This window comes from Poromitra crassiceps (assembly GCF_964638095.1).
Source record: "Poromitra crassiceps genome assembly, chromosome: 1".
Classification (NCBI taxonomy): Eukaryota; Metazoa; Chordata; class Actinopteri; order Beryciformes; family Melamphaidae; genus Poromitra; species Poromitra crassiceps.
In genome coordinates this window covers 71,118,133-71,138,193 of record NC_139623.1, presented here as the reverse complement: position 1 = coordinate 71,138,193, position 20,061 = coordinate 71,118,133, and the positions used below count along the sequence as shown (strand labels likewise).

The window sequence follows — 20,061 nt, the reverse complement described above, 5'->3', positions numbered from 1 at the left end:
GACGTCACAGAAGAGACACCACGCGGGAGAAAAGCATTGCATTTGGTGGAAGTTTTGTCTTTTCACCAAAACATTGTGATGCAGTAATAGTTTTGCCATTTCTGTCATCATCAAGTTGTCTTTCTGGAATAAATGTGATGTCACTCTGAACTAAAAGTGAGTGAAGTGGAGAAAAGATCATGTTAATCCTCCTGTGCATGTTGTCACAGTTGAGTACGCTGTAAAATCACTGTGCAACAAAATAAACAGGTGCAAGAGAATCAATTGTGGACCAGAAAATGTTTTATTAACTCAGAAAAGACAAGTCCAGAAAAATACAAAACCTCAACAAAAAGTAGTCAAACACAAGCCCCTCCCCCCACATTCACCCATCTTCCCAATGAGGCGATATTGCTCTTTTCTACACTGTTTAAAGCCCCATTCAGCAAGTTTTCCAAGTTTTGCTATTGGAGAAACTGCGCCCTCTGGGTGCAATAGTATCGATAACGATATCGCCGTTCAAAGTCAACAAAACACAGCGCCAGAAAGCTCTATGTATATGTTGTGACATCGGGTACTCAAGAAATAATAATCCATAGTTCCGTGAAACATAATTTTCGTAGCAAATCCGAATCGAGTTACTTCCTTGTTTTCATGAAGACAGCGCTTCCGCTGTACAGCGCATGCGCGCATCCTTTTCTTTCTTTTTTTTATTGCCACGGGACGTGGCAGACAAACTGCTTAGTCCCAGGGCTGGCCAATGGAGGGCGGTGTGGGATAAATAAAGTCGAGAGTCTCCCTATTACAAGTCAATCTACCATGTCCTATGACTAAAAAGCTCTTATATTACAGTAAAAAATGTCAAAAATCTTACTGATTGGGGCTTTTAAGTCTCAAAACACACATTTTACAAGTCATCACTCTCATTTCATATTTGTTACAAACAAATTCACCCGTTCAATTCGGAAAAATCCATTTGTCTTCCAGACAGTAGATCAGGAGTGCACTCTACTGTCTGAGTGTGTCTACTGTACCGGGTTGAAAAGTAGTTGGGACATGGTGTGTGTGTGTGTGTTTGTGTGCACATAATATGCCACACATCATATTAAGACAGTTCTTTTACAGGAGTCTTTTGCAGTGTGTCCGAGTCAAATCTCAGTCCTCTTCCTTCTCGATGTAGCTCTTGCAGGCGGAGCGGGCCATTTGTCGAGCCAGGTACCGATCTCTTGCCGAACTCACCGTCTGATCGCTGCTGCGCTTCGCAAACTTGTCGGCTTTCTCCTCCTGTTTAACACTCACCTCCCCTTTCTTCTCCTCCGTCTCTTCTCCTAGTACTCCTTCCTTCCTCTTCTCATCTTTTCCTTCCCTCTTTCTGTCCTTCTCCTCATCCCTCCTCTCCTTCTCCTCATCTCTCTTTCTGTCCTTCTCCTCATCCCTCCTCTCCTTCTCCTCGTCTCTCTTTCTGTCCTTCTCATCGTCTCTCTTTCTGTCCTTCTCCTCGTCTCTCCTCTCCTTCTCCTCGTCTCTCTTTCTGTCCTTCTCCTCGTCTCTCTTTCTGTCCTTCTCCTCATCTCTCTTTCTGTCCTTCTCCTCGTCTTTCCTCTCCTTCTCATCCCTCCTTCGGTCCTTCTCCTCGTCCCGGCCCTTCTCTTTCAGTTTGTCCTCATCCTGTCCTCTCCTCTTCTCCCGTTCCCCGTTCTTGCCCCTCTCTCTCTCCCTGGGGCTCCTCTCCCTCTTGCCGTGTCGCTCCTCCCTCTCCGTATCCCCTCTGCCCCTGCTGCCTCTGTCCTCTTCTCTGCCTCGCTCTCTATCCCCATCTTTCCTCCTGTCCTTGTCATCTCTCCTCCCCCCACCGTGTTTGTCATCCCTTTCCCTGTCCCGGTTTCTCTCTCGCTCCCTTTCTCTGTCCCTCCCCCTGTCTCTGTCTCTGTGGCTCTTCTTCTGTCTGTCCCGCTCCTTCTCCTTGTCTTCCCCGCTCCCCGACGAGGGCGACCTCTGTCTGTACTGGCGTTTGGCGTGGTTGGCGCCTGGTCCAGCCTTGCTGAAGCCAGACTTCTGGTCCTGCCCCTCCTCGGTGTCGCTGTAGGAATTGGGGACGTCGTCGTGTGAGGCAGGTGAGGGAGGGGGTGAGGGTGAAGTCTTCTCTGCCACTTTTGAAACCTTTGCGCTCGGAGTTCTGTGGGAGCAGGAAGACAGACATTTAATTACAGGCTCGGAGAACTCTAAAAAAATGTGTGCGGTTGTGTGACTTTGACATTTGAGCCAAATGTGGAAAAAATTCCATCAAGGGGTTACTGAGATATGGCGTTACCGAGCTTGAGAATGGTGTTTGTGAGGACACAGTGACCTTGACCTTTGACCACCAAAATGTAATCAGTTCATCCTGGAGTCCAAGTGGACGTTTGAGACAAATTGGAAGAAATTCCGTCAAGGCATTCCTGAGATATCCATGGATGTATTAAAAGAACTGGATAGGGGACCTGCCACGCACACCCATGCATTCGGACGGAGGTAGCTCATTGGCGCATGAAGCCATCATGGGGGCTTTTTCTTCCTGGTTTTACTTCCTGACTATGCAGCCCAAGGCGAAGTGCGCATGTGTGCCATGACGTGTTCCATGACGTCTCCCACCCCTCCCACCCATGGATTGTATTACAAGAAGAAAATACCCCCGTATACGGCTCTTAGTGGCTTCTGAAGAAAAAAATGCCCCATAAAAAATTCGTTGATAATTAAAAGAGTCGTTTTATACTTTTAGTGACACCCGGAAAAAATTCCCGTGGGTTTAACAGCTGCCGGAGTCCCCATGCAAGTGGATGGGAATTTTCCTTTCTGGGCTGCATGGCGTCACGTGACTTGCAATACAGAGCTTCGCCAGCATGTTCAAATGGCTTCAAAGCCCAGCGCTATTCCTGGGGGCTTGGAGATATCGCATTAACACTTTGAGTGCCACGGCCCTTGGGCAAAAGGTTGCTTGCTGTGCCACATAGGCTGCAATGCATTTTAAAACAGTCATATAATTTCTTTAATAATTACTATGTAAACACTGAACACGCACAAATAACGATGAGACTCTCTTCTATCACCTGCAAAAAAAAGTTTATTGATCCCATTTTCCGTTCTTTAGTTATGAGCCGGAGAAGATAGCTTGATTGAAGCAAAAACATCCCTTTTTTTCTACGAGCTGAGATAATGAGCCTTTTGTGAAATTAAACATTTCAAGCACATCACTGACTCTGAAGCTAATTTTCTGATGTCTGGGTCTGTCTGGGTGAAGTGTATGCTGCTCTGCCTGCTCTGCGTTAAAATTAAATCCATACACAGAACTTTTAAACTGTCTATGAAATACTGGTGCCTCTAAATGACCTACAGTTACATTGGGCAAATGTGACAATCGGCCAGGAGAATGGATATTAGGGATGCTCCGATCCGCATTTTTCGCCTCCGATACCGATTCCGATATGTGGGGGTCCTGTATCGGCCGATACCGAGTACCGATCCGATACCAGTGCTTGACATTAACGGCTGTCCAGTTGCCCTTGGCAACCATAAAAAAAAATTGGCCTGTGGTTGCCTCAGTGGCAACCACATTTTAACATATAAACAATAGGGACAGCAAACAGCAAAATGTGCACCCCAAAATAAACATGTTTCTAATATTCCTAAAACCCTAAATCGATATTAATAAGATGGCATCACACACAGTCTCTCTCTCATCTCCCCAATGCAGCCCTGCAACTCCACAGTCGCTAGGCATCAGCTTTTGGTTGCCGAAACTGTAATATGGTTGCCATTCTTAGTCACCTTATATTTTAGTAATTAAGATACTATGCACTTAGTCAACTGGCAAGGGTTGGTGGTACAATATGGAAATGATTCCTGTCAGAGAATCCTTTGTTGTTTGAGGTTTGATTATTTCCATGAACTGAGTGAACATACAGATATTACAGGGTCTGAAATAAACATAAGCAAATAAATGGTCTTGAGTTTAATGTAGCCTAAATCCAAATATAACAAATATGACGATTATTTCTGTTATACAATAGCTAAGTACACTGTGTATTGAGATAAGTAACTAACTTTACCTCTTTTTTTAAGCACATATTAACAGATTGTCTTAATAAGGGAGAGTAATAAACATTTCAACTGTGTCCATACGCCAATAAAGCCATACAGAATTACGCTACTATTATTATCACACAATAATCAACATTAGCCTACATTAGCCTGACCAGCACTGATAATAACGTAAGGTAACTTCATCTGAAAAGTAGGGTACTTAAACCGTCAGTCAATTGAGCAAGACGTCGGCAAGTAGGCTATGCTAAACAAACAGAATGAGGTAGAATTATTCACAACAGAAATATCACAGCTTACATGTAGGCTATGTCCTCACGCAAACTTCAGGGTTATAGACAGTCCATATTATTGTCTCTGGACAGCGTTTCACCACATACGAGCATGCAACAACCGGGACGGCATTAGCTCGGGGGGTAGAGCAGGTCGGCCAATGACTCAAGGGTTGGCGGTTCGAATCCCGCTCCCTCCCAGCTGTTGTCGTTGTGTCCTTGGGCAAGACACTTAACCCTCATTGCCTCGTATGAATGGGTATGAATGTCTATGAATGTTGGTGGTGGTCGGAGGGGCCGTAGGCGCGAAATGGCTGCCACGCTTCCATCAGTCTTCCCCAGGGCAGCTGTGGCTACATCACCCGTAGCTTACCACCACTGGTACGAATGGTGTGAATGAATAATGATTCCTGTGAAGCGCTTTGGGTGTCTAGAAAAGCGCTATATAAATCCAATCATTATTATTATCTGCTGCTCGTTAAAGATCGTTAACTAGCTGCGCTGAGTCGGAGTTGCTCTTAATCAAGCAGTTGCTCTTAATCAAGCAGGGCTGCATCAGGGAGATGAGAGAGGGAGAGAGAGGGTCCGTGTGTGATGTCACCTTATCAACTGGGCAGCTGTTAATGTCGAGCCCTGTGTCAAACTGGTTGGTGTAGCTAGCGTGAAATACCTCCAAATAGGTTATCCTTTGGCTTGCTCCATGCTGTTAGCTGCTGCTGCCTAGCCTACAACAGTTTGTTTGGAAACAGCCAGGCAGGCGTGCTGAGCACGTTGCTAGCGTATGAGGTCACACGCTGCACACACATAGAATTAGAGTGAATAGAATGGCCCCTATGGATCGGTCTATGGATCGGGCCATTTGCCACCGATACCCGATCTAGAATTTTGTGCTATATCGGGGCCGATACCCGATACCAGTATCGGATCGGCGCATCCCTAATGGATATCACTTTGTTGTTACTCAAACTCACATGCATGCACTGCGCGGGGGACGGGGGTTGCGCTACAGGGAGAAAGGAAGCCTCTACCCCGGTGGCCTCTCACCAGGCAAGACCGCGGCTTTGCTAAACCCCCCCGCCTGCGGCTTAGCGGAGCCAACTACAAAGGGCTTCCCGAGGAGCGGACTTTTTCTCTCTCAAAACAATTGAAAACCACCGCATGTTAAAGCTGAGCAAGGAGATCGATTTTATTTCACCAGAGCCGAAGGCAGCAACACAAAAGACTGATGGAAATAACATTAACAGAACAGAAGAGAAGAGAAGGTAGCCCCACTAAACTGGTATCCAGCATTGACAGTAGATGCAGTCAATACGATTCTGCTTGACCAATCAGTCGTCTGCAGTGTTTTCATGGTACCGGGTTCACAGCGCTGGAACCTCAACAAAGCAGGGACCAAAACTAGCACGACTCAACCCCGACTCAACCCGGGCTGTCCACGTTTTTGATCGGTGGAATGAGACAAAAAAGCGAGATGAGCTGGGCGGGGCCGCGCTGATACCAGCGGTGGAAATGGGCCATTACACTCGTATTTGCCTTGTATAGGTTTTGACTCTGAAATTACATGTCATATTATGGAATTTCACATGTTTATGGTATGCCTTTTTTGCTATCGTTTACTATGTTTTTATTATGTATTTCTATTATTAATTTAATTGCATTGGGATGATTGATGTTTGTATATATTTTCTCTGTATGGCGTTGACTGAGGGCTCCTATGATTGGTGGAGACTCGGGCTCTTTTTGAGGCACTGGCCTACTTGTGAGTGGCCAATGTACTAGCCTGCTTAATTGACTGACAAGCTAGTTTTGTGCATGAGTGAAGAGGTTGGAGTTAGGACTGACTTGTCCGCTGAGCGGTCCGGTATGGCCTCCTCTCCTACAGTCTGATTGAGCAGGTGCCGGTAGAAGCCGCTGAGGTCTTTTTGCTTCGTCACGTCCAGAGCCGCTAAACAAATAAGCAGCAAACATAAAGAACGTGAGTTGACATTGTTACAAATAAGCAGCAAACATAAAGAACGTGAGTTGACATTGTTACAAATAAGCAGCAAACATAAAGAACGTGAGTTGACATTGTTACAAATAAGCAGCAAACATAAAGAACGTGAGTTGACATTGTTACAAATAAGCAGCAAACATAAAGAACGTGAGTTTACATTGTTACAAATAAGCAGCAAACATAAAGAACGTGAGTTTACATTGTTACAAATAAGCAGCAAACATAAAGAACGTGAGTTTACATTGTTACAAATAAGCAGCAAACATAAAGAACGTGAGTTTACATTGTTACAAATAAGCAGCAAACATAAAGAACGTGAGTTGACATTGTTACAAATAAGCAGCAAACATAAAGAACGTGAGTTGACATTGTTTCACATCAAGTGGCGTATTTCCATTACTCTAAAAGCTCAGTCTAACCTTCCATCTCTGCCACTCTCCTCTCCCTCTCTTCCTCCTCTTTCCTCTCCTGTAGTTTTTGCCTGTAGGCGGAGGTCACATAAGCGTCCTTATCGGCAAACTGCTCTCCCTCCTCCTCCCTTTCCTTCTGGATCTTCCGGTCATCCCTGCGTTCTTGTTCTTTCTTCCGCTCTTCTACCGCTTTCAGCAACTGGTTGATGTACTTGGGCTGTAAGGAGGAAACAGAGGGAAACAAGTTGAGATAGATACTTGGGCTGTAAGGAGGAAACAGAGGGAAACAAGTTGAGTTAGATACTTGGGCTGTAAGGAGGAAACAGAGGGAAACAAGTTGAGATAGATACTTGGGCTGTAAGGAGGAAACAGAGGGAAACAAGTTGAGATAGATACTTGGGCTGTAAGGAGGAAACAGAGGGAAACAAGTTGAGATAGATACTTGGGCTGTAAGGAGGAAACAGAGGGAAACAAGTTGAGTTAGATACTTGGGCTGTAAGGAGGAAACAGAGGGAAACAAGTTGAGTTAGATACTTGGGCTGTAAGGAGGAAACAGAGGGAAACAAGTTGAGTTAGATACTTGGGCTGTAAGGAGGAAACAGAGGGAAACAAGTTGAGTTAGATACTTGGGCTGTAAGGAGGAAACAGAGGGAAACAAGTTGAGATAGATACTTGGGCTGTAAGGAGGAAACAGAGGGAAACAAGTTGAGATAGATACTTGGGCTGTAAGGAGGAAACAGAGGGAAACAAGTTGAGATAGATACTTGGGCTGTAAGGAGGAAACAGAGGGAAACAAGTTGAGTTAGATACTTGGGCTGTAAGGAGGAAACAGAGGGAAACAAGTTGAGTTAGATACTTGGGCTGTAAGGAGGAAACAGAGGGAAACAAGTTGAGATAGATACTTGGGCTGTAAGGAGGAAACAGAGGGAAACAAGTTGAGATAGATACTTGGGCTGTAAGGAGGAAACAGAGGGAAACAAGTTGAGATAGATACTTGGGCTGTAAGGAGGAAACAGAGGGAAACAAGTTGAGATAGATACTTGGGCTGTAAGGAGGAAACAGAGGGAAACAAGTTGAGTTAGATACTTGGGCTGTAAGGAGGAAACAGAGGGAAACAAGTTGAGTTAGATACTTGGGCTGTAAGGAGGAAACAGAGGGAAACAAGTTGAGTTAGATTCAAGATTCAAGATTTTTTATTGTCACTCCGTAGTACAAGTATCACGTGTGAAATTCTTGTGCTGTAGACTCCGTTACAACATAGTAAAGCCCGACCGATACTGGATTTTTGAGGCCGATGCCGATACCGATATTAGGGAGTAAAAAAATTCCGATATCGACATATCGGCCGATATTCTTATATTATATATGCACATTATATTACACAATTTTTTGCAATGATCCCTCAAATATCAAACACTTGACAAAGATATGAGTTGACATGAATTGAGATATTGTATTAGCCTCACACTGCAACAGGAAGTTAGCTAGGGGCAATTTAGAATGTTTATGTTGTCAAGTTGAAACCATTTATAGAGATGTATTGGCATGCTGATATTCAGTTGGGTCGATAGCAGCCAGTCAGTGTGGTCCACCCTTTGACATGATGGATGTCATTCAGTTTCATCAATTACATTTACTGTAGAATTGATCGATACTACACCGGTTTATTGGAAGCCATTAATCTGAACTGATTCTAATGTGATATTTGCAAGGAGGAATTGAAATATGTAATGTAGGCAGGATATTTTACAGCTTATCAATAAACTTTATTGTCCAAAATGACATCAATGCAATGAAACAGTAAACTTAACTGGGAATTTAATAATTATAAATAACTAGAAATACAAAAACACAAGAAATAGAACAAATAGTTAAGAAAAAATATCAAATATACACACCATGCTGTCTATAACTTAAAAAATACGAAATAAAAAAATATCGGCAATATCGGCCAACATATTGGCCGATACCGATATATCGGTTATCGGCCAATATCGGCCGATAATATCGGCGAACCGATATATCGGTCGGGCTCTACAACATAGTGCAAAATAACAGTCCAAAGAGACAAAAACAAAAAACAAAAGAAACAAGAGAACAAGCAATATTTAAACGTAATTAAATCTTCTGTTTGTACATGTGCAAATAACCTAGGCATAATTGAACATACGTAATGCACTGCAGCTGCTACATGATTGTCTATTTATGAGTGTTAAGGAGTCTCGTGGCCTGCGGGAAGAAACTGTTAGTGTTCATACTAGTAACAACGCTGTGAAATTAGTCATTTTTGTGCTATGGAGAAGATAGCATATCTTGAAAAGGAAAAGTGAAACCTTTGATAAGGTTTGGGGCCCTTTTACCCCACTGCTGTGAATGGTAATGTCTCATATATTGCTCCGAAGCGATGACAATGAAAATCCATGAGAGATCTGATTGACCTGTAGGGGACTACACATGATCACTGATTTGCTCTTTTCTCTCCACAAGATACGACACAGGTGTCTAGTTTGAAATGTGATGTAAAATAAATAAACAAACAAACAACTAAAAAATAAATAAACCGAAGGTGATCATCTGTGGGACACTTTAAAATACCTCATACTCTGATGTGACTGTGCACTTTCTAGGAAAATGCTGCTCCTGCTCCCTTTTCTTTTATTTCTCTCCGTCTTGTCTTGTCTTGTCCCTTGTTATGTATACTTTTGATGTAAGTTTGTGTAAGTGATGTCTTGTCTCATAACTATGTTGTTTAAAAACATACTGTAAAAAAATTCTACTTTATTGATCCCTGCAGGGAAAATCTCAATAGGATATCCAATAAACTAATGCAAGTAAGTGATCAACATCAGGATCCTGTAGTAGGGCTATACAGTATGAGAATACAGGCTCAATTCAAAGTTCATTGTTAGTGGCATTTACATTTTACTATATGTCACGTCTTGGGTTAATAGTAGGGATGTTAATCAATCGTCGAAAATCGATAATTGATCGTTAAGGAATCGATTCGATCATGTGGAATTTTGATCGATTATTATTATTTATTTTTTTGCAGGCTAGGTTTCTTTCCTCCTCTCCGCACTCCATTGCACAGTGACTAATGTCCACTCAGACTAACATGAGGTGGAGCTTCGTATTAGTCTCTAGTTTTCTGGCTGGGCCCTTTCTGCCAACAACACTGTTTTTAACATGGGGAATTCACACCGGCATGCGCTGGGGACCCAAACAAACGCACCCAGCGGTCTGAGGACCTCATTGAGGCCGTTATAAACACGAAACTTTGTTCACTTCTCTCCTAATTTTCAACCAAGTGTGAGTAACGGTACACGTGTTTAAGTGAATTCAAGTCAGTTTATTTGTTTATAACGTTATGAACTATGAAGTAGCAGCAGTCAGCATGGGTGGGCATGGACTCAGCTAGCCTTTAGCTGCTAAGCGTCCTGCTAAGGCTTAACAGGACGCTAACGCTCAACCTGAATCAATTCACACACATCTCGTGGCAAATAATGTCCACGCGTCGCTCTGAGAGCAGCTGGATGGAACTCGACCATCAGGACAGATGAGGTTTTTGTCACGAGTTTATAAGCCTGGAAGCCGCGGCCGGTGAGCTGAGTCCTACTTTCAAAATGTGAGTACAGTAGCCTAGCTAGGTTACATGTTTGTTTAGCTGTTAGTCACAGGCCACAGCGCTAGTGTCTGATATTCTTACTACACAGTGGCATCGCCATTATAGCCAGCCGAGAACGCGCAATGTTAATACCAGAGTAAAAAATATATATGTATGTATATATATATATATATATATTAGGGCTGTCAGCCTTAACGGGTTAATCGCAATGCGATTAAGGGCCGACCATAACCCGTTTTTTTTTTTTTATCGCGTTAATCGCATGCCGCTATTTTGTCCCTTCGTCGCACCCGTACTTGTAGTCAAGCCGGTCGCAGCGGTTTTCCTGTCTCCTGCCTGTTGCAGGCATGGAAGATAAAGACAGCAATACGCTTCTAAATGGCTCGTTTTACTTTTTAAAAACTCCCAAATGGCACAGTGGACAAGTCAACAGTAGTTTGTGCACCTTGTGTAAAACGGAATTCAAATATCACCGAAGTTCATCGAGTTTGAGCTATCACCTAAAAGCTAAGCATACCGGTGCAGCTAGCGGCCAGCTAGCAGCCAGCTAGCTAGCGCGAGACTCATCACTCATTCTTCCTTCAGAGTCTCGGATGCGCGGGTCCTGTAACCACTGGAAGGTTGGCTCCAATGGCTTCACGCGATATCAATATACACAGTTTCCAATACCGAGCCATTATTCACATGGAAGTGCCAAAGTTTTTAACTCAGACACAGCCTTCTTCAGCTGTGTCATTTTGGGTTTCGACTGCTCCACAGCGCCGCCGCCGGAAGTATCGGTTCTGGAGCGTATACTGCACTGTTTACAATTGTGCATTTATTTTCTGTTCAAGATATATTTTGTAGACATTGTTACCTCCTGTCTACATTGCACACATTTGCATTAATTTGATTCCCAATCACGACACACTGGTAAGAATGATTAATATCAAATAAAAAATGCTTTGAAATGCAAAATAATGGCATTTTAAACATGCGATACAAAGATGCGATTAATCGCGATTAAATATAGTTAATCGCAAGATTAATTGCGATTAAGAAAATTAATCGTTTGACAGCCCTAATATTATTATATTATATTATTATAATGGGCGATGTTATTACCAGAGTAAAAAATATGTGTGCGTGTATATATATTATATATATATATATATAATTATGCTATAATGCTATTATGCGATAATCAATAATTGATCGTTAATTTTCCCGAATTTCGATTATGGAAATGTATTCAAAATGCCCATCCCTAGTTAATAGAGATTACCTTTCTGTCTGTTCCTCCAATAACCTTCTTGTTGGTCTCCACTCTCTGTTTTTGAATGTCATCGTACACAGCATCATAATCATAGACAGTGCTGTCCTCCTCCAGGGCCTTGTGCATCTCCAAACGAGTCTTTTGACACACAGACAGAGAGAGGGAGAGAGAGAGCAGGAGAAGGAAAAAGAGAGACTATCACAATTGTGGAGAAAAATATATAATATGGGGGGGTTCAAAATAGTAACTGGATAAAAAAAAAAAAAAGTAACTGGATTCCATAGTAAATCTCAGAGTATTTTATCCCTCCTCTCACCTGCTTCATCATCTTCTTCTTCACAGCTTCTTTCTGCAGACTCTCCCCGACCGAGGTCTGAGGACAGACATAACAAAACATCAATGTAGAAGGAGTCTCGTGCACTTCAGCCCCTCCACAGAGGGAGGTCAGTGCTCGCAGAACAGGACAGTATATAACAACAGTTCAATGGGTGAACCCGAAGAGGATCCTGGAGCACCTGGAGATTCACTGGAAAAATATTTTAATAAGGTGCGGCGACTAACGTTTCAACGCACAGCGCAGATTTTCAGTTGTCCCGTAATTGCAGGACATTGGCCTTTAAAATTCATCAAAAACCTGTAAATTAAAATCTGCAGGACACCGTGTCCTGTAAATTATCTCCCGAGTCCCGATGCTATTAATTATTGTAACCCCGGGTTAAACCCCGAGTCAAGAATATTGACCTGTCACTTTATAGTTTGGTAACACTATAGTTGTTAGTACTGCTCGTCTTTAGCTGCTTCTGATTGGTCAGTTTAGAGAGGTACATCACGTTTCTCTAAAATGCTATTGACTAATGGGGCAGCTGGGCGGGACTGAGTGTTGGGATTTTGACAGTGCAGTGAGGTTTGTGTTGCGCTCGCTGCTGTGCACTGGGGCACTGATATAGACGGACACTGTGGCTAATGCTGCTAGCGGTTAACGTTAGTTACTTTTACATGGCAGTAAAGTAATGAACCACTGAATGACCAAATTGATTTAACTTTTAACCATTTCGAGTAACACTGTTTCCATACGGACCCCCAGCGTTGGTTAGTTGTTTATAACGTGACTATATTTATAACGTTTATAACGTACTCGGGTTTCCAGTTTATAATTCGGGTCTAAATACAGCCGTGCTGAGGAGTTGTGGCTATTGCGCAACACAGCTGAAAACCATCTATAGCACGTGTTGTTTTCCTCTTAACTTAGTGGGTAAGCTACCCAAAGCAAGCCAAGTCTACTATTTTCTAGTACTCTTATTAGCCTGACTCATTTGTAATAGGTGTGTTTGTACGGCTAAAGTTTTGCATGCTATCCTATCGTCTGAGAATTGTAGCCTGATGCTAATGTAGAGGCTAGTGTTTTCCGCCTGCTTGCTAACGTAGCTAGAGGCTAGTGTTTTCTGCCTGCTTGCTAACGTGGACGCATGGATCTATTATATTATCGGGACGCTAGTGTTTTCCGCCTGGAGGAGACGACCAGCTGGACCATCGCCACACCACATAGCGCAGTGTAGGTTTTTAAGCTCAATAAACACAGATTGAATGTGTCCTGAATTTATACCATTTGTCCTTTATTTGAAATCCTCAAGGACACGGTGTCCTGCAGCTGTGAGTGCTAGCGGGAAACCCTGAGTCAAAACATCACTCACCATACACCTTCAATCTAAATCTAAAGTCTACCAATATGTCAATATGTCATCTGGACCTTGGATTGTAGTCCCCTCTCTTCATTTACAGAAACCTCTTTAGTTTGCAAAACAGTACTGGTAAATGTTTGGCATTGGCCATGTAAAGCAGTTGGTGAATGTCTGACAAAAGACACATTTTGCTTTTGAGAGCTACCTCGTCATCAGAGTCATCCCCAAACACTGAGGGCCTCTGCAGGGCTGCTATGTTGGACGCTGCTTTCTTCTTGGGCAAGATCAGCCCATACCTGTGAGAAATCAGAAGGAAAAAAACACTCAGTCCAGACCCTGTACGTCCTGCTACAGCCTAGCCTGGTTAAAACCATCCTGAATCTCATCTCACATTCTGTTTCGCACTACATATCCAATGTGAGTTCACGTGATCTGGATGATTTCCCAGGCTAGCTAGCTACAGCCAATCCATCTGGTAAATTTACATGTAAAGTTCATCAAGTCAGAATCGAGTGAAAGTGGTAGGCTTTTAGGGTGTGTATCTGGATCTGCAGCATTTAGCAACAAGCATTCACAAATCTTTCAGTCCTGAAATCGGAAACACTTGACTGCTCATCTCTCTACAGGTTATCACACTAATATGCAAATGTGTCAGGACTCATGCAGGACCTAATTATTTCCATTGAGATACTAAACTGTAGTCAAGTGAGGCAAGCTGAAAGCGATGATTTGGCTTTAATAAATAGTGTCATTTTCAGTTCAAGCTATGCTGGGCATTTTCGTTCGATTTGATTCATTTGTCTTTAATATAACATTGTGTTTAATGGCCCTCTTGATAACGGATCATACTCATTTAACGTTACGAAAAATGGATATACAGTGCCCAGGGACCCCCTGATGCTGAAGCCAAAACACTCACACACTGCCAAACGACCTTACTTAATATTATGAAATGATAGTCCAACAAAACGAATAAAAGGCTAAATTAGGACAGCAAAATAAACATTAGACGCAAGAGATATCTGGATGAACTCTTGGGTTACGTTTCGATAGCTGATTCAGACTAGCATTAACGTTAGCAGCAAAGAGCGTACTGTCTGTCAGGTTCAAGTAACCCTGGCCTGAGCAATGTAGTTGCTACATTAACTGCAATTTATTTATCGTTAGAATATCAGACAGGTCGACAGAGAGAAACGGTGTCAGTGCTTATTATTTTAAATCAAACACCAGGGTTACCATGCAATGTAGGCTACCATGCAACTTACTGTTTGCTCGGGGCGGCCATCTTGCTCTACTGACTGTAAACAAACACGACAGATTCGTAAAAACACTTCAGGTCATAATACGATTTTGGTTAAATTTAAATATTCATATTAATATAGTGTTAGATGACCATGATTAATCATTTGGAGAATTGTATACGTCCGTTCATCTATTTCGATATTCGTTCACTTGTGTGTTGCGAAAGTGCAAAACTCAATAGACAGATAGCAGCAACTGCCTGGCCCTAATGTGAATGATCCACAATTTATGACTAGTACCAGCAGATGGCGACTTTGCTCCTGGAGTGTCCTACCCAAATGACAAACGTTATTGCCGATCCTTCTCACAACTTACAGTATCATCAGAAAGGGAGCTAGGGCTCTGTCTGTCTGTTTCTCTGTCTGTCCCACTGATGACGAGATGTCACTGAGAAAATAAAACCTCTATCATCAAATGTCTCAACTGTGAAACTTGCTGACTGTGAAGCTTAGTAAGTGGAAACCTTTCCATACACAACTTAATTGCTTTAACATTCCCAGGTAATTACATTTCTGCTCAGGCTGTCTGCTTGGCCTGACCACTGATTGGTGAGGGGAACTTGGACAGGCATTTGCAATTAGGCATTATATTGTACATTTACACTTTACACATTTGGCTGATGTTCTCTATCCGCAGCAACTTAAATTCCTATATCAATAAATTGCAAACAGCCAATAGTAATGAGTATGAAGGTCAGGGTCAGGTGAGTATGAAGGTCAGGGCCGGAGGACGTTAGTAGTAATGAGTAGTAATGAGTAGTAGTAATGAGTATGAAGGTCAGGGCCGGGGGACGTTAGTAGTAATGAGTAGTAATGAGTATGAAGGTCAGGGCCGGGGGACGTTAGTAGTAATGAGTAGTAGTAATGAGTATGAAGGTCAGGGCCGGGGGACGTTAGTAGTAATGAGTAGTAATGAGTAGTAGTAATGAGTATGAAGGTCAGGGCCGGGGGACGTTAGTAGTAATGAGTAGTAGTAATGAGTATGAAGGTCAGGGCCGGGGGACGTTAGTAGTAATGAGTAGTAGTAATGAGTATGAAGGTCATAGTAATGAATATGAAGGTCAGGGCCAGGTGAGTATGAAGGTCAGGGCCAGGTGAGTATGAAGGTCATAGTAATGAGTATGAAGGTCAGGGCCGGCGGACGTTAGTAGCCATCAAATATTCCTGCCACCACACAGTGATCATGTACAGTAAGAGAAAAGTGCTAGAAGAAATAACAAAGAAAAAAAATAATAAAGAAGAAATAACGCATGGATCTATTATATTATCGGGACGCTAGTGTTTTCCGCCTGGAGGAGACGACCAGCTGGACCATCGCCACACCACATAGCGCAGTGTAGGTTTTTAAGCTCAATAAACACAGATTGAATGTGTCCTGAATTTAGGGTAAGATATTGAAGAGCTAAGCTAAGCTAGAGATATTAAAGAGCTAAGCATTGAGGCTTGAATGGATTTTTGGGGGGAGAAATAATAATGGCTATAGTGTATATCCGTTCATGGGGAGCAGGTGACGTGATAGGCTTATTGAAAAGCTGAGTCTTCAGCCTGGATGTCATTTGATATTATCCATGCTGTCACTCAGCCACTCTGCTCCATGCTGTCACTCAGCCGCTCTGCGTTCCATGCTGTCACTCAGCCGCTCTGTGCTCCATGCTGTCACTCAACCGCTCTGTGCTGTCACTCAGCCGCTCTGTGCTGTCACTCAACCGCTCTGTGCTGTCACTCAGCCGCTCTGTGCTGTCACTCAACCGCTCTGTGCTGTCACTCAACCACTCTGTGCTGTCACTCAGCCGCTCTGTGCTCCGTGCTGTCACTCAGCCGCTCTGTGCTGTCACTCAACCGCTCTGTGCTGTCACTCAGCCGCTTCGTGTTCCATGCTGTCACTCAGCTGCTCTGTGCTGTGCTCCATGCTGTCATTCTGTCACTCTGTGCTGTCACTCAACTGCTCTGTGCTCTTCTATGCTGTCACCCAGCTGCTCTGGGCTCCATGTTGTCACTCAGCCGCTCTGTGCTGTTTCTCAGCCGCTCTGTGCTCCATGCTGTCACTCAGCCGCTCTGTGCTCCATGCTGTCACTCAGCCGCTCTGTGCTCCGTGCTGTCACTCACTCGCTCTGTGCTGTCACTCAACTGCTCTGTGCTCCATGCTGTCACTCAGCTGCTCTGTGCTGTCACTCAGCTGCTCTGTACTGTGCTCCATGCTGTCATTCAGTCACTCTGTGCTGTCACTCAACTGCTCTGTGCTCCATGCTGTCACTCAGCTGCTCTGGGCTCCATGCTGTCACTCAGCCGCTCTGTGCTGTCACTCAGCTGCTCTGTGCTCCATGCTGTCACTCAGCCGCTCTGTGCTCCATGCTGTCACTCAGCCGCTCTGTGCTACATGCTGTCACTCAGCCACTCTGTGCTCCATGCTGTCACTCAGCCGCTCTGTGCTACATGCTGTCACTCAGCCACTCTGTGCTCATGCTGTCACTCAGCTGCTCTGTGCTGTCATTTTAGATCAGGGATGGGCAACTTTGATGATAGAGAGGGCCACAAAGAAATGTTCTCGCTAGTCGCTACCAGAGGGCCAGATTGTGACCGTGCACTTTCACCGTAGCCAACTGTAACACCATCACTCCCAATTATAGCTACTAATTTGATGACTGAGGACTGGTAATCAAAGTTTATTATACCAACATTTATATTTTTCATATTCAAATTTACTAATTCTTCCATTCAGATGACACCAGAAACTTTGCTGTAGCTTTAAAACAGCCCGCTACAGCAATTTGATAGGGTACATCACTCAAATAGTCATATTAATCAGATTAGTAATGTTGCATGTGCAATGTGCATCCTGGATATAGTTTGATACAATAGCATTAGCTCAAATGCTAACATTAAACAGTATGTGGATGAACAATGCTAACGCCATTAGTGCCATGTTCTGGGATGTACAGTAAAATAAAAAGACAGATTTAGGTGGTCTAACCCAGGGGTTCCCAACCTTTTTTGTGCCAAGGACCGGTAGATACATGGGGGAAAAAGTCACGGACCGGTTGTCAATTTTAATGGTTTTAGTTACATATACATTTACTCACCAGGTGGCGACAAAGGGTAAATAACAGCCTTTTGTGTTGTACTGTATGTAGCCTACAGTATTTATGTTTTTGTTTCAACTACAAACATAAATAAATGTCAACTTGACACTATGTTTCAACTACCACACACAGCCTATAATATTATAGCCTATGTTTATATATATATAAAATAAAAAAAAAGGACCGGGCACAGAGACTGCCCAAAATGTGCTACACCCCTGTTGATGAGGACAAGCCAATACAATGAATGAGAATCAGCAAGATTCTTATCTGTTAGGGAGAGAAAGCAACTAGGTGGAAAACCTCATTCAAGAGTTGGTACGCAAGTCAGGTCAGGGTGTGCACATCACTGGTTGAATGATTGTTGACGAGTGTCAGTACTGTGCGTGCATGTGTGCATGTGGGGTGGTTGTCTATGGTTGCGCCTATCCTCTGTGCTCTGTGCCTGCCTACAGGCAGTGATGGTAACAGTAGCAGTAGGCTACAGGCTCAGACAGGCAGGCTACACCGCAGGATTCATCATGAAATATATCATGACTTTCTCCCTAAGTTAATAAGTTCATACTGCACCCACTTCAATGACATACCTACGTATACAAGATCATAGACTCTCTCCTGGTAATTCACCTGTAGACTTTAACAGTAGAGAGGCAGACAGGTCTATGTGCTCTTCTTTTCTGAAGAGAGGCTGAAAACTGGGGATGTCAAAGGATCAGACTGACTCCATTAAATCAAAACATGTCAACAACATTTGCATTCATTTGCACAGGGATATACAGTAGTGGGGTAGTCTCATGTAGTCAGACCCACCGTCGACGTCAGCAAGCTTCCAGCGACGCAGGTATCATCTACGGCTGGCACTGCCAGACTAATAGTAGGGTAACCCTGCCTATAAAGTCCGTTTATTCACCTTTTTATTGGAGGCATGGAGTTTGGCTAACATTACATTACATTATTGTATACATCATAATAATCAACACCCTAACCCTAAATAAATGCAATTATACAATGATATGTGGCCTTAAGAATAGATGCATAGATGACTGATAGGGAAAAATTAAAGTCACATTAGCCTTTATTTGTACAATCACTAGTTAATATATTACACATAGTTATTGTACATACATAGACAGACGTCATATTCAGATAGCCTGTAGCGTACATTTGCAGCTCCTCTCTATTTCACACTGTGCCACTATGTCCTGTACAGAGTCAATGTCAGATAGGTTGTCTGCAGATTAGCCTTCAAATGTGCATCAAGACAGATGTCATCTGATGTGTGTCCTATAAGTATGTTTGACTTTCTGTTCATTGCATTGTAAGCCTGTGTATCCATTCGTGAATATACAAGAGTGCATGTCTTGGCCAAGATCTATGTTAAAACATAATTTAAGACGGTTTCTGACTCCTCGCTCCATCTTTTGATCACAAGTGGTTTTCTTCAAGTGCTTTGCTGTTTACCTTTTGGCTGTACATTTCTATTCTATAACAATGACTAAACAATTTTCTGAATTCAATTGTGTTTAAATACTCTTACATTTTGTCCCTATACCGATTCACTCACAATGGAAATACACTTTCTAGCTTTACTGTGTCATCCTGATCATTTTATTGATATCCCCTTGAGCATAATGGTGAGTTGAGTTTATTGTTGATTCTCCCCATTGGGAAAATTGTCATCTGCATTTGACCTATCCTCTATTAGGAACCTCCCTAGGCTAGGAGCTGTGGGCAGCCAGTGCAGCGCCCAGGAGGCCAGGATTCAAGCCCGGGACCTTCTTGCTGTGAGGCAACAGTGCTAACCACTGATCCAGCGTGCTTCCCCCTTTTTTATGATTAACAAATAAACTAATGTTAGTGGTTGTTTGCCTGTTGATGACCAGTAACCACGTCATAGTTACACACACACACACACACACACACACACACACACACACACACACACACACACACACACACACACACACACACACACACACACACACACACACACACACACACACACACACACACACTTTGATTTCTGTGTGATATGATTGCCTATGCTATGGGCAATTTGATCACACTTTGTGTTTTTTGTTTTTGTTTGTTTTTGTTTTGACCAATTCCTTATGAGGTTATTAAGCGAATTGTAATAGAACTAATTTATTTGTAATTTCAGGGATTAATGGCATTTATGATGATTATGATGATGCAACTGACCAATAATAATTATGCATCAGGTGTAGAGATGACACTGACAAGGCTACTCAAAAAGCTGCTTCGTTTACCTCCAGCACACACACGGTTAATGAATTGACAGCGAGGGGTTGTTGCGCATGCGCATGCGACGCTGACAGAGGAAATAGCCGGGGAGTAGTCAGTCAGTCAGCTCAGTTCAGCTCGTC

The 20,061-nt window shown here is 43.1% G+C and overlaps 1 protein-coding gene across 1 annotated transcript; it reads right to left on the bottom strand.

Annotated features, from left to right (window-relative positions):
• Positions 1 to 260: 260 nt before the first annotated feature.
• On the bottom strand, positions 261 to 14,592 carry nsrp1 (nuclear speckle splicing regulatory protein 1). The gene is made up of 7 exons (XM_083641221.1): positions 14,559 to 14,592; positions 13,499 to 13,589; positions 11,931 to 11,987; positions 11,624 to 11,752; positions 6,744 to 6,951; positions 6,171 to 6,273; positions 261 to 2,155 (listed from the first exon to the last, which is right to left on the bottom strand). Exons 1-7 carry the CDS (start codon positions 14,576 to 14,578, stop codon positions 1,135 to 1,137), a joined length of 1,629 nt encoding a protein of 542 aa, XP_083497347.1. The 5' UTR covers positions 14,579 to 14,592; the 3' UTR covers positions 261 to 1,134.
• Positions 14,593 to 20,061: the final 5,469 nt, after the last annotated feature.

Bases quoted from the DNA above. Each gene is read 5' to 3' on its own strand.
- nsrp1 (XM_083641221.1), bottom strand. From the start codon at position 14,578: ATGGCCGCCCCGAGCAAACA. The intron at 11,753-11,930 runs GTGAGAGGAGGG...GTGTGTCAAAAG, and splicing joins AGAAGAAGATGATGAAGCAG to ACTCGTTTGGAGATGCACAA. The intron at 6,952-11,623 runs GTAATCTCTATT...TCCTCCTTACAG, and splicing joins TTGGAGGAACAGACAGAAAG to CCCAAGTACATCAACCAGTT.